This window comes from Fundulus heteroclitus, unplaced genomic scaffold (genome assembly GCF_011125445.2).
Source record: "Fundulus heteroclitus isolate FHET01 unplaced genomic scaffold, MU-UCD_Fhet_4.1 scaffold_770, whole genome shotgun sequence".
NCBI lineage: Eukaryota > Metazoa > Chordata > Actinopteri > Cyprinodontiformes > Fundulidae > Fundulus > Fundulus heteroclitus.
Window position 1 is genome coordinate 12,481 of NW_023397220.1, and position 15,079 is coordinate 27,559.

Here is a 15,079-nt window from a genome sequence, read left to right on the forward strand (position 1 = left end):
CCTATATTATACAGCAGTCTGTCAACAGTAATACTTCTTTATTCTTCAAATCTAATTATCCATCATGGCCAAACAAATACATAAAATGAAACAGAATGATGCAGTGCTGACTAAATGGGTTAGAAAAAAAACCCAAAACGGATTAGTTTTTGGACAACACGCGTGCTTTTAAAAGTGGTGTATTTTGTTGAGATGTTTCTCACATTTCTAGCCACGTTCTCGTTGTTTTCTGACTCCTCAGTCAGTAAAGATGATTGAAACACTGTCAGAAACCCTTGGCAACAAAAGTACCTGAACAGAAGTCATTTTTCATCAGCAAATGTCTGCAAAACATTGTGAAACATTCCACAAAACACTCAGACACATTCACAGATGTTGGTGCTCAATTCGACTATAGAGGTTTCATCATTTTTCTTCACGTCATGTAATTCTGATGCTAATTTGGATGAGCTAAAAGCTTTTTCACTTTGAAAACATGACTCCACATCCACACCTTGTAACAGTGATGATGATAGATTAGGTTTCAATTTAATGGCAGAGCTAGTGGATCCCCCTCATGCTCCAGGTCTGCTTTGGTATCTGCCGGTTTATAAAAAAAATAAAGCCTCAGCCTCCTTTTGCATCGCATGATGAAATCAACACACAACACATCAGTGGTCTGATGTGCTTAGTTTCAACCACAGGGGCAATAAAACATTTAGCCTCATCCACAAATAGTTTTAGTGTTTCCCCGTGATGTTTCAGTTTATGATAGACTCCACGTAACTAAAAATAGGAAGGATTAAACGGTCATGTTGAGGTATTTCAAACTGTGTGACTCATCTTTTGACCCCAGCTTGAGTTTCTCCACTAAAATTCGAGTCTCAGCAGGTTACCCTACAAAGAAGAGGTCCATCAAAGAACATCACTTGTGTATTTATCAAGAATGCATCGTAGGTAATTTTGAGTGCACTGTCCAAGGTTATAAGCTGTCTCTTGGCTTTACGTTGTCAGAAACAGATGGTGCCAGGGAGTATGTTTACCCTGCCTGGTCTCTCAGCTTTGATATGCAGATGGGAAGTTCACAGAGAATGAGATATGTTGTAGTCTGCCTGTGCTGAGTTAGAGGCCCAAGTAAACACAGTCCTTAATGGACCTAAGAGGGGCACAGTAGCTCAAACACAACCAAGACATTATCGATTCCCTCATTTCCTATTCTACCTCCCCTTAAATTTAAGGTCAGGAGTTTGTAGTCATGGAGGAAGCATTGTACCTTTGGATTTCGAGCAAAAATAGACATATTTCTATCGTGTCCCGCAAAAACCTAATGCTTCCCCACCATTAAATAAACAATAATAGGATAAATATCATGCAGAGGTATGAATTACATACAATCAATGTGCAGAAACCCAGAATTACTAATAATTTCATAATTTCTCAGTTTAGTCTGGTTTTACATGCGACTGGTGGATCTTTTTTTAATTTTTTGCAGAGTATCTGCACTGATTCTAATAGAATTTGAAAAGACATCTCTATTAGCTTCCCCCTGCATTTCACTGCATCCTTTTGAATGTGGTGCCGTGACGAAAGGATGTGGAACAAATAGAATCAGCTCTATGATGTTGCCTTATCTAGGTCATGATATAACCACCCCATCTCTGAGTAATCCTCTTGTGACTGACACTGAAGGAAAGCAATAGAATAATAATAAAGTGCATGATTGAGATGTCAGAACAGTCTGGTGGAATGCTGTTGGGGTGGAAAGCCGGGTTTGATAAGCCCCAATGCCTTTGTTTCGGCAGCTGGGAGGGAAAGATGGACGTGTTAGTACCGAGCTCTGCTTATATTTGGGAGCGTTGGGGTTTTCCCTATTCTCTATCTGGCTCTCTCATCCTCTCGCTCCCTCTCTCCCTCTTTTGCTTTTTTCCCCATGCTGCCTCTCAGACAGCTTTGATCACAGCACCCTTTGAAGCAGTGTTCCAAAATGAAAACGAGGAGAAAGCAGAAGTCACCGAAAGTTCACGCCTAAACTTCCTGCAACTACTGTTGAAGTGCATATCTTTATAATGGCATAAACCTTGACAGGAACATGGAAATTATTCATCAAAAAAAAAATTGGACATAAACCGTTAAAGCAGTAAATAATTGATTATAGGGCCACGCTGTGTTGTTATTTTACTCTGCTTTTTTTAACTATTATGCGATGGTGGATGTTGTTTGCAAATTCCACAGCAGATTTGTTTTCATATTGATTATTGAATACATTCATGAATTTGCTCAGACAAACAATTGAGCATGCTGTAACGGATGCTGTTCCTAATCGTGCAGCAGAAGAAATTGTGAATTTGTGGAGTTTTGGAATTTTTTCCATTCTCTTGTCTAGCTTCATGCCTTGCAGAATGGTGCACTAGCTGCCGTAGTTACTCATCCATTCTGATCTCCACACCGGGTTATCCGTCTAGGTTCACGGAGGGCCAGCTGCCTATCTCTAGCAGTCATTGCAAGAGGCAGTGTGCACCCTGGACAGGTCACCAGTCGCTCACAGGGCAACGCAGAGACACACTGTCACTATCGGGCCTGACTGCTGTCTTCATCCTGCCACTTGTCCCATGCTCTGTAATAATTAAGCCTTATGGACCCTGCCTCCCCGCTGCTCTGCAATCAACCTCATTCCATGCACTTGTTCTATGCTCTTTTTAAGCTTGCAGAAGACAACAAAGCAGCGGTAGGTTACTGAAAGCTGTAATGAGTAGATGTCCAGCGTTTTTTAATGCCTGTTATCTCGTTCTGACCATGATGATGTTTCCTGCCTTGCTAAGACCTTGTCGGCAATCTACCTGAGCTTCTGCGTTAGTGAGCATAACCTGGACTGTTCCTACAACTACAAGCCTAGTCTTGTCCCTTGGATTTATCTGTCTTTCTCAGTCTGTGCAAGAACCAAGCCTGTTCTACAGTCTCAGTCTCAGTTCAAGCTATCCTGGCTGTTTAGTCTGCAGTGAGCAGGCCAGCTCTTACCTCTGCCTGGACATCTGCTTGCTCCTGCAGAAGATCTCTTATTCTCATCCTGAGTTTTGATAACAAACCTTTTAACTTTTTAACATCATGTCTGCCTTGGATGTCAGTTTCCCAGCCTGTTTGCTACATAACACACACAGGATAAACAACCATGCACACACACACACTCACAATCACACCTAAGGCCAATTTAGCGAGACCAGTTAACCTAACAGTCATGTTTCTGGACAGTGGGAAGAAGTATCTAGAGAGCAGACAGGACTCCAACACCCTCATTAACCCATATCAGCTGCACGTGGGCACAATAGTGAGCCGCGAGGCGGGGCAAGGAGGGGGTGAGCCCCATTCCCACCGAGCCAGGAACAGCATGAAGGAACGAGAGAGCTCGCTGTGATCCGGTGTGGGGGAAGCTGTGACAGACAGGTTCAACATTAACCCCGCCCACTTGCTAACATCAGCTAATGTTCTCTCACAGACTTTTTAGAGATATTTACGTAGAGGCTGGAGTTGCTCAGCCAGTGTGTGGTAAACAAATTCCAAGTTTTTTCTGCACTGTACAGTAAAAATATTGACCTCAGAGTCAATTCAACCAGGAAGAAGTTGTCTTGTTATCTTGCTCAGTGTGAAGCCCCCTATCAGGCATCAGGATCTCCCTAATCCCGCCCACTGAGTTTGATGGGTGAAGGTAACAGTTTAAATGATTTCATGAGCAACGCCATGGAATAAATACAGAGTGAAGAAATGAGGGACACGAGCGGCTGGGATCTCGCGAGAGCTGTGCGTAAGTAAAAATGGTGGCATATACATAATATCAGTTCAATCCACCCAAGTAAGAACAAGCCAATAATTTAACAAAGTGAGGTTTAAATATTAACAATTGTTTCATATTTCACAATAAAACACACTGGGTGAGGAGAATTTCAGCGTCAATGACCAGTTTCCAAAGGAAATCCTTGATCGAAGGCAAGAATTATTCCAAGTTAGGAAGAAATACATGGCTGAGGAAGTCAGAGCTACAGTGACTGTAGATAAGCTTTATATCAATGGTCAGCTGTTCAGGGATAGGGAGGTCACTCCGTGGCTTTATTAGCAGCCCAACGGTTGAATTTAAAGCATGTGACAATTGTTGAAAGAGAATAGAACTGAATACGGTGATAAATTAAATGTATGTAAAGCTCAGCAACTCGTTTGCACGGTATGTTGGTTAGTCACGGCTGGGTTTTTGGATTATGGGTTGTATCCTTTTTCTTTCACCCCTTCTCACTCTCTGCACTTTCTTAATTATCTGCCTTCCTTTATCTTATTCCTCTAAATATTTCCTGTTGATCAGATAACCACAAGCACGTTAAATGACGTCACCTGGGTGTATATGTATATCTATTACTATAGGGACATGCACTTTCCAACTTCAGCTTCTCACTCATATCTATGGTAATTGGAGTCAGCGGGGGAGCTGCCCAATCATCTCTTTTCACCTCCCTCTGCCCGTTCCATCACGCTGCCACACATGTAGGACGTGCTGTCTGGTGATGTCCTTGACCTCTTTTATTATACATCTTAGACACTTTCATTTATAACATACTCACAACACACATATGTAGGGAATTAATTAGGGGGGTAGGGGGTAAGACATCAGTGTGATTTCGTAGGCCTCACCCCTTGTGGCTTCCTCTGCCCTTATTCACATTTAGACATTCAGGGTTCTGGGTAGGGTGGATGGGGCTATCTTCTGGAGGTGGCGTTGGGGTGGACTGTGCCCACCATTTTGATGTTGGGGTTCACCTCCCGGGTCTGGGGGCTGGATACCCCTCTGGAATGCCAGTGAATATTGGATGTGTGGAGTGAGTGTGTGTACCGAGTCCCCATTTTTTGTGCAAGTATTTGCATGTTCATGGGGGCACTAGGGTGGGAACGTGTGAATGCCACTCTGTATGTTGTTTTCTGTTTGTCTATTTACCAGGTTGGGTTTGGACCATCCCCTCTCCTGTGACATCTCAGGTCTTGACTAAGGATGGAGCCTGCCCCCGTCGTCCTGCTCTCCTCCGTTGGCTGCCGCCTTGGCCCACTGGTGCATTGGTGGTCCTCGGTGTCTGGGGCTGGATGCTCGGGTGGGTGCCGGCTCGCTCATGGTGGCTGCTTTGAGGGCCTGGTCCCCCGTGTCTCTGGCAGGGCTCACTTGGGCCTCGAGTCCCTGGGGTCCATGGCTGGATCCACTCCGGCATAGCTGGCTGCCAGCGGAGCCCACAGGCTCAACCCCATGTCTCCCGGTGGCTTTGGCGTTTTGGCTGTTGGGGGGTTCCTTGGGGCCAATCTCCCTCAGGTGGGGGAGGCATCTTTCCGTGTTGGCCCCTCTTGGCAACTTTGCTCAGGGGGTCCTTTCGGCATCTGGGGTTTTGGTTCCCTTGGCATCTGCCTTGGTGCTCTGGGGGGCAGGTCTTTGGCTCCTCCCAAACACTATTGAGCATTTTTCTTATGGAAAAACCTTACAGACACAAGTGCTCTCTCACAAACACCTACAGGTGCTTGGATTCAGGTACTTACATATTGACTTCTATACAAAAAAAACCTATTATTATCTTTAGCTCTCACTTTATATATTTCATATTAAATCATACTGTATTTTCTTCAGTGATGGTATCAAGGCATTGGTTATTTGTACCTGTGATACTTTATCGTTTGGTTTTCTCTTTGCAGGTGTTGAAGCAGACTCAGAGGATGTTATATTGCTCTCTCCCTTCCCTCTCCTCTTTCTCTTTCACATTTTCTCCCTTTTAGCATTTTGTCTCATCTGTTTCTCTCCCCTTTTTTCGTCTTACACATTTCAGTGTCCAATTAACATGAAATAGTCCCAGCATAAAATCTAACATAGCTCCTTGCATATAACTTAATCAAATGGAGCACTATGGCGAAAGCAGAAAGGCTCTGCTTTCGCCATAGTGCTCCGCTCTAGCCCAACAGTAAAATCTGTTGGGCTATTTTTGGCATTATGACAACAATTCTTATTTCCACATTGCCAGACTGGACACACACAAGAGTGAAATAATGAAATGTATATTCAAAAAAAAATATTTAATAATGTAATTAAAATTTTTAATGTCATAATTTAAAATGCATATTTAGATATTTAATTTTATATTTCATAATTGAATGGTACATGTTATTATCAAATTATATATTAAATAAAGAATTGTACATTTAATTATTCAATGGCATATTTAATTGTACATTTATTTCATGTTATGTTAATTTATTTCATGTTATATTTCATTATTTCATGGCACATTTATTTATTTCATGGTACTATTCATGATAGATTTAATGATTTAATGGGACATTCAATTGTGCATTTATTTAATTAATTTTACATTTCATTATTTCATGGTATATTTGAATTAATTTATTTCATGATATATTTATTTATTTAATATTGTCCCCTTTGACCCTCCATACTTACTGTGTTTGTCCTGATACAACATTAAATGAAAGCCAAATTCATGCACTCATTTTAAATTTTGTAGATAATGGTCTTAAAAATTTGATCAGCTGATAAATTACCTAATTTATTTTAAGTGCAGTTTCAGTCATTTGTCTTCTTTATTTTTTGTGGGGTTTTTTTTCTTGCCTGTTTCTTAAGGAAAACATTTTCACAGTGCAGTTAATCCCTCAAGAAAAACCCATGGAGCTCCCATAGCTCCATAGCTACTCTTCATCTGCACTACTTTTATAGCTCTACTTTTGTTGGTTCGTGTCATTGACATTCTGTTTTGATAATTTGCTTATTTTTGACTGAATGGTCTTGCCATGTTCAGTTCTTTTATGTACATTCATTGTTGTTAAGTGTTGAAATTACACCTCATTCCTTCAGGTTTAGATTCTAACTTATGTCTTGTGTTGTATTCACTGTATTTAAACTCCTCCTCTCGATCAGTGTAAGTATGTTTCCCCCTGGGTGTGTAGTTTCCTTTGTGTTCAGTTTTGTTCTCTCTGAGGTAATAATTCACCATAACTCAGTTTCCCTGTGTTTCTCTCCACCTTCCTCTGTTTCAAATACCTTTCATTAGCTTACCTGTATCCATTGTCTTTCTCCCCACTTTTCTCTGTAAATCTGTTCCACCCGTTACTTTGCCATGCTTCATGGCCTGCTCTCATTGTGTATTTTATGTAAGATTTCTTTAGTAAACCTCCACCATGATCTGTCCAAGCTCCTGTTTGCATTTTGGCCCTGCTTCAACAACAAAATACATGACAGCGTGTTGCGATTCATCGGACGTTTGTTTATGCCAAAATGACTGAATCAAACTGCAGCATGAGAAAGAAATACATTTTTTACAAGTTTTTCCACATACCTGTCAGCGGTAAATCGGGCTGTTGACAGTGTATCAAAATATACAGACCATACCAGACCCATATGTCTACCTTTGGGAAAAGCGTTTATGGCCAAGTTGTATTGGGAATAGCAGAATTTTACCTTAAATCAATCAACTGTATACTGGTATAAATTGAATTATTGACAATTTACTTTCCTTCCATCCATCTGTGACATAATAAGGAATAGTTTTTGGAAGTACAATAATCCCAATAATCATGAATCAACTTTGCACTCTACACCGACAACACATTTGCAATTGCCTAAGGTATCTGTCACATTGTTTTCACAGTGCTAAGTGGGTCACAACTGCACAATTTACTGGCATATAGTAGCTGCCAAGATAGCCTAGGGTGTTGCAACTACTGAACTATCAAGAGAAGCCACCACTGTCAGCAGAAGAGTGCGCACAGGGAGAGCATAGATTTGGGACGTATACAGGAGACATCATGAGATGGCTGCTCCTAAGCTGCCTTCTTACAGATAATCTCTCCTGACAGACTTCAGCGTTGTTTAACTTGGTATGATTGAGTGTGAAAGAGAGTCAAAAAATAGATAAAAAGTAGATAAAAGAGATCAAGATAAGAAGAAAAATTACACCCGAGGAGCAAATAAAGAAGATATTACAGACTGTCCTACATATCAGCTACTAATGAGTGTTTGAGCTGCAAGACCCTAAGCAACTACATCTCCACAGGGGTACTACATAAATTTCACCCCAGCCAGCCGAGACTGCTGTAAGTCTGCAGAAATCTGGTAAGAAACAGGGAGGGCACTGTAATTGTAATCACGCAGTGTGGCTCAATTTAGCTACTGCCTTAATTACAAGAGTCAGGCAGGGATGAAAGAGGGTTGGGGGAGATTTAGAAAAGACTAGGTGCAAGCTAAATTATCTGTGAAACTAACAAATGAAGGCAATTAGCCAGCTAGCTCCCAGTCTGTCTGCACGGAGGATATGAAAAACCAGGCCAAAAGACTATCTGGAACAAGCCAATGGTTCCTTTAACTTTTCATTAATGTGTTCAGTTCAGAATGTGCTACTTTTAGGTAATGCTGAGAGGGCTCATTAGAGAACAGGCATCCTAAAAAGCCATTTGCTGAAACACCACGGTATTCATTGTTGCTTTTATAAGTGAATGTCTGTGTGTACATTAAATTCTAAGTGATGCTTGCTAAATATATGTGTATTTGCCTTTATTTCCTCGAGGAAAGGGAATATAGTGTGAGGGTTTGACTTACCAGCGAGTGACTGAAGGACAATTACAAAGGGGAGGGGAGTACAGAATAAACAAAGTGGACAAGAAAGGAAGGAAGATGATAAAGGGAGATGGAGCTAAAAAATATGGATGGAAAGGAACAGGCAAGGATGCAGAACCTCAGACGAGAGGGGAAGCTATACATTCTATAAACTCAGAGTTCTTACATTTTCAGAAAGGGCTCTGGAGACCTGATATATGATGCAATGCTTTTCTTTTCTCTTCTCATGAATTGCCCTCTCTGTATTTGCAGATTTACACACTGTTTGAGAAGTGAACTGCCCTAAAATTAGCTCAAACACACATCCATGCAAATCCACCAGAGTGTAAAATATGAGAACTCCTCACCTCGGCAGTGGTCATCCATCTCCTCATGGCCGATTCTACAGATGCAACGTCCCAATGGAACCAGCCAGTCTCCATCGGCACCGCAGTAAAGTTTGGGTGTGTCCCTCTCCTCTGCGTTCTCCACACAAGCCCCCCTCACTTCCACCAGAGACGATGAGTCCATGTGTGGCACTGTTTCAGGGAATTCTGCCAGATTCCTTAAAGTCGATGGGCAACGTTTGTAGAACACCTTAAGCAAAACGCGACAAATTCAGGTTTCTACTAGAGTTTTGAAGACAATCACTGGAAGATGTGATGACAGTCATTTATGCAAACCAATGTAACAGCATCCGGTTCACAAACCTTGACAGACACAAGGGCAATACAAGCGCCCACGTCTTGAAAAGCTAAGTAGAAGCCCTTCTTTGTGACGGGTCCCACCTCCCTGACTTCTGTGTTGAGACGAAGAACACGATCTCCAAGGTCTGTTTGTGTGAAACTTTCATCTGCTGCAATAGTGTCCACCTTAAAACCAACGACAAATACTTTGCACTTAATTTTTGGATATAACAGCAGCGTGCTTTGGAAAAATAACTTTGCCTGGTAACTGACCTTGGCGTAGTCAGTGGAGCGAAAGCGCGTTCTTCCAGGAAGCGGTTCATCTGTCTGCAGATAAAAGAGGTTGAAGGTTTCCTTACACGTGCCAGAGACCCAGGGAATGGAGTTACAGTCCCTCAGGGTGAAACGTAGCTCCACGTATACCTGAGTCAAAGCGTAGAAAAAACAGAAAAACACATTTTTTTTAGCTTCTCTTTAATCCATCTGTTTTATTTTGGATAAACACATCTTTTTTGGCTCACGAACAAGATAACTTCTGTAATTAAACTAACTTATTTGGTAAAATGTATAATGATGGTATGAATTGTGCAAGAGTCATAAAACTTTAACTATTCATTCAAAGAAAACACCAGGCAAACAAAATTAATAAAAAATTGCAATGGCTAAAAAATTTTATAAAATGGGAACATCTGCAAACACACAGATTTTATTCCATTATTTTCAGCATTTAAATTTTAGAAATGTGCAAAAAAAATAGGGAAGCACTTCTTGCTCTTATTTATTCTAATGCAACAGTCTTCCAAGAAATATTTTTTTTTGGGAGGGGGAGTTATGAAATGCATCTGCTCATAATTTATCTTCTTTATGTCAAAAACGTAATTCCCTCCATGGCATCAATCTACAGAAGCAGTCACAACCACAAACTCATCAAGACAACTTAGTTTCAGAATGAATTTCACAAAAGGACAATGTCAAGGGTAGCGATGGTCCAGACCCGTTGAGCAGCTTGTCGCTGGATCCATCCAGACCGCAGCCAGTTGTTCTGGTTTGGCTCCATCACATGGCAAACTTGAAAGGTGTGAATAGGTCTGTTCTGTTCATCCATCTCTGTGATGGCATCCCACTGCAGACAAGCATCAGACAAAGCACAGATAAACATGTAACTAATCCAGTAACCACTTTTAATTCAGTACAATTTATACACACGATTGCTAATTAAAGATTACTGCTCTTGTAAAAAAAACTGATCAAACAGTTTTATTGGTTTAGCGTAAAGTACTTACTTAACTCTCAAATTTGACAGAAGAAATACATTTCTGGTCACCATTGTTCTGGGTCTTTAGCTCCTGTTTACACTTCACCAACATGGTGATTCACAAACTGTGTGAAAATCCAAGTCCTACAGAAGCAATATGGGCTGTAAATCTAAATAATTTAAATTGTTGTGTTTCCACAAAACAAGTCTAAAAGATCCCTGGGACATTGTATTTCAGCATCAACGAAACTCATTCTCTCTAATGTTTTATGTTAACTCTGTTCTCTGGTGTCTAAGGTATAATATCAGGCAAACAGTTTCAAACCTTTTTTGCAAAATTAATTAAGGTAAAACAGCCACATTTCCCCATTTGACTTGAATGACATGGTATTTCTGGAGTGTTCACAAAATGTATATGTAAAAAATGTAAACTTTGAACCAAACTGTGGATTAAGTGAATGATTGAACACAGCATGTTAAAATCCTTACATCAAGTTGCTATGGATAGCATCAATACAGACTACATTATGTCAACAAACCATTGAGAAATGTATTTGAACAATGTGAATGTGTCAGACTGAGGTTAGATTAAATATATGCATAATAAATGACACAACGCTGTTCAAAATCATTGCGAGACCTCAGATTTACCTATTCAAACCTTCCTAACTTTGAAATAAAACATTTTTTTAAACAAAAACATGACATTGGAGAGAGCCTAAATCAGTTTTCAAGTAGTTGCATCAGACATTGCCATTCATTTGCCTGCTCCTCTTTAAAGGTGTCAGAGCTTGAAAGCCCTGACATACTGGCTGGACTTCTCCAGTGGTGGTACAGCAACAGCTGAGGTTGTTCCACTTTTACATCTGGACTTTATAGCTCAGAAATGCTTGGCAAACAGAGACGTTTTTTTGTCTTTGCTTCTGTACTTCACTCTCTGCTGAATAGAGAGAATTACAGCATCACACATAATACATTTCAAGATGTCTGTTTTAAAGAAATCTCCGTTTCTAACTATACATTTTATACAACTCACATATTAAACAGAAAAAATGCTTCTATACATTTTTTTATATTATTATTATTATTATTATTATTATAAAACTTTCACAGCCTACACAGTAAAACCTTGAAGTCACAGACAGCTAGATTTTCTCTGTTCACCCTTTCAGTCTGCGTGAAGCTGGCATGTTCTCCAATACAGCGGTGTCCTTCCACAGATCAACACGCTTGGTAACTTGGGTTAATTGCTGACTCTAATTAGACCTGTGGAGGGAGTGGGGGTGTCTGTGTTGGACATGTTATGAACTTGTGAACTGTCTGAGGTAGCTCACCCTTGAACAACCCCAACCCTGCTTGACCCCGAACAGAATTGAGCTGATAGGGGAAAAAGTGTCGTTAAATGCTTGCTTTATAATACCTTTAGGCATTAGAAAAAAGATTCAGTGATGACACTGGAAAAGTAATCACCCCCAGACACAGTGTGTTCCACACCCTCTATTCCAATGCAAACACTTTTATGAGTTTATGAAAAGCAACTCACATATTTCAAAGATGTGACAGCGATTGAAATTCCACAAAATCTTTCATTTCTAAAATTGGACCTGAGTAGTATGTGTATATATATGTATATATGTACATACAGATCCTGTACATATTGGTGTGAATTTCATTATCACATTCAATGACATGGCTCTAATATTAAAACTTTAGAAAGTCTGAAAATTGTTTCTCTATGTTGTGAAAACGGTGGAAACTTATTCTTCAAATAAAAAGGAATAACAATATTAAATTTTCATAAATGAAAAGTATTAATATTTTGCGGTTTTGCAATTACAATTTTGAGGAGTATCAGACAAGAGCTGGAAACTAACGTTCTCCGAGATGGCTATTGATGTTGTGATGTGAGCTCCAAAGCTGCTTTATGAGCTTTCAAAACAGGGGAGAATTTATTAATTTTCCCCTTTCCTATTCAGAGGCAGTTCTCCACAAGACATAAATAAGTTAGTGTTGCCTCTGAGAGATCAAACCTACTTTCTTCAAAATGAAAATTACAATTATCAATTATCTTGTGTTGCAATTCATTATTACAATGCATTCAAGCTGCAATAAGGAAATGCCATAATGTATGCCCATCTTTACAAATATGCAGCAATAGTTTCCCCAGCTTTTCACAAAAGTCTAATTATTGCATAATTATAAGGATTAAAGTTAGAAGTACTTCTTTCACTTTCAGTGATCAGGTATTAGATAAATTATGGATACATATTTCTTAGAAGGTTCATAAATTACTACGAGCTATAAAAGATACATTTATAGTGTTTCAGCAAAATTTAAAGGACCACTGTAAAAGGGTTAGGTCGCAACAGCCTGTTAAAATGTCTTTGGTCTAAAATGTCATCTTTATAGCTTCAGATTTCCACTGTAAGAGGAGTTCAACACTCTGCACATTTTCCCTTGCATGTGTTAACGCAAAGTGAAAAAGAATAAGCAGCTACACTGAAAACACTGTGTGAGGCGTTACTGATGTCCCTCTCTACCATGTGACAGATTGATGTCAGTTTGTCATACCCCCAAAATATATCAGAAGACTATAATTATAAGCTCAGCACAGAGACTCGAAGACTCAAACAGGAAATTAAGCAACTGAGGTAAAGTGTTCTCAGTCATGAATTATTGAATAATACTTTAACCTTGACTGGAGTGTGCCAAAAGCAATTAATCTTACATTAACTAAGCTATGTAAATCATCTCTATGTGACACCTCCAGGCCAAATGATTAATCAGTCATAATCATTTTCTCTTTCATTTGGTACTCTGGTTACCTTAAAATTCTTTATTTGTTCCTTAATAATGCTTGGTAAACTTGGTAGACTGCAATCAGGTCCAGTTCTTTCTGGCACAAACTTGAAAATGACTTAGAAATGGGAGTAAATATTTGCACTCTATGTGCCACAATATCTGCTGTGGCAACATAACCTTTATAAATAGGACATTCATCAATTCAAACCATTAGAAACTCATTAAATGTGTTTCAGTTAAGCTGTTTCCACCCTCTAAACCACCTGAAGCTCCCAGTTATGTCTGCTGTTTCAGAATGACTCTGATTGGGTAATGGCCTTTCCACCCATTCTCCATTTTTGTCTTGTTAAACAATTTAGCCCCAAATTATTTACACCAGTAGTAGATTTGGGTTAAAAATAAATTTGTTTTCATTTGACCGACATGTTTCTTCTCACTAGAGATAATGATTAGAGTGGTCCCAATCAGTGTACCACCGTGAATATAATTTTATGAAGAGCATCTGTGGAGGAATCTGAAGACTAGGGTGTTGGCAAGGAGGCTTTTCCAACCTCAAAGAGGTTATCACCAAAGATAAATTATCAAAATACCAGTGGAAACAGGCAAAAAGCTGGTCAGCTATCGTTTTGGGGTTTGAGTACTGGAATACTTATAACATGTTTCCATTAATTAGCAGAGAAGTGTTTTTCATACATAATTGATTGATACATTGTGAGAGAATCTTGTCTCATATTCAGTCAGGAATGAATATTTTTATAATAAACAAATAAAAAATTGTAAATCTAAATCTGTGTGGCAGTGTAAAAAATGTTGGCCTTAACTGTAAATATGATCTGAGCATTTTTACGATTCTTTATCTACATAATTAATTAAAATGACTAATAAATAAAAGTATTTGGAATATGCTGTGTTAAATTTTTTGTTTACATTTTGTACAAAAGGAGTGCATGTTGGGACAAATCTGGAAAGCTTTAGGAGACAAATTGACAAAGTTACCATTTAACTTGAACCTAGGACCTGATATGGTTACAATTTTTCAGCAATCCCCTAAACAAGAAATAATTAACAAATAGAAAAACAGCACAATGTAATGTTCTGTAAGCACCCTCAAAGCCTGTATAGAAAATTGGGATGACGAGGGGGAACACCAAGTCACAGTACCAGTAGTGTTCTATAAAAACAACTAAAAACAAAAACTATATGTTACATTTTGACAAGCTACAAAAACTCTTGCTAAAGTTTGGGAAATCATCACAACTCACAACAGTTTTGTTCAAACAATAAATAATACATGTCAAACTCAACCATTCTCCCCTTTGTGGCGATCTCTGCTGTGTTCTGTGTTACCAAAGTTGCAGGACAGTGAAGTCAGCAGAAGGTCACTAATGCCAGATGTCTTTTTGACAGGTTTCTTGAGATGCATAGTGACAATAAGCAGAAGTGTACTACAATAAGAGTCAGGCAAGAACTGATATATTAAGGCAGATGAGAGGCGGGTATAAACCTAAAATAACTGAAATTGTTAAAGAGACATTTTAGTGTAAAGTTATTGATGTTAATGTAATTTAATTCTTGCATGATTTTTGTTTTACAGGCAAGGAAAAATATATCAGAAGGTATTTGATCATAACCGATTTGATGACTGCTTGATGCTTATGTCTGATTTGATACCAAGCCATCAACTGAAAGATATTTTATATCAATCACCTCTACTCTCTCTTCTTACAACTAATTTTTCTT

At 39.2% G+C, this 15,079-nt stretch overlaps 1 protein-coding gene across 3 annotated transcripts in view; it reads right to left on the minus strand.

The window, feature by feature from the left end:
- Positions 1-15,079, minus strand: part of LOC118561975 (ephrin type-A receptor 6-like) — a 40,137-nt gene that overhangs the window by 9,706 nt on the left and 15,352 nt on the right. For all 3 annotated transcript variants that reach the window (XM_036134234.1, XM_036134235.1, XM_036134236.1), the window contains exons 3-6: positions 10,277-10,405; positions 9,556-9,705; positions 9,307-9,468; positions 8,965-9,193 (exon numbers count right to left, since the gene is read on the minus strand). In XM_036134234.1, coding sequence (XP_035990127.1) covers positions 8,965-9,193; positions 9,307-9,468; positions 9,556-9,705; positions 10,277-10,387 — 652 coding nt within the window. In that variant the 5' untranslated portion in view covers positions 10,388-10,405. The remainder of the gene's footprint in view (positions 1-8,964; positions 9,194-9,306; positions 9,469-9,555; positions 9,706-10,276; positions 10,406-15,079) is intronic.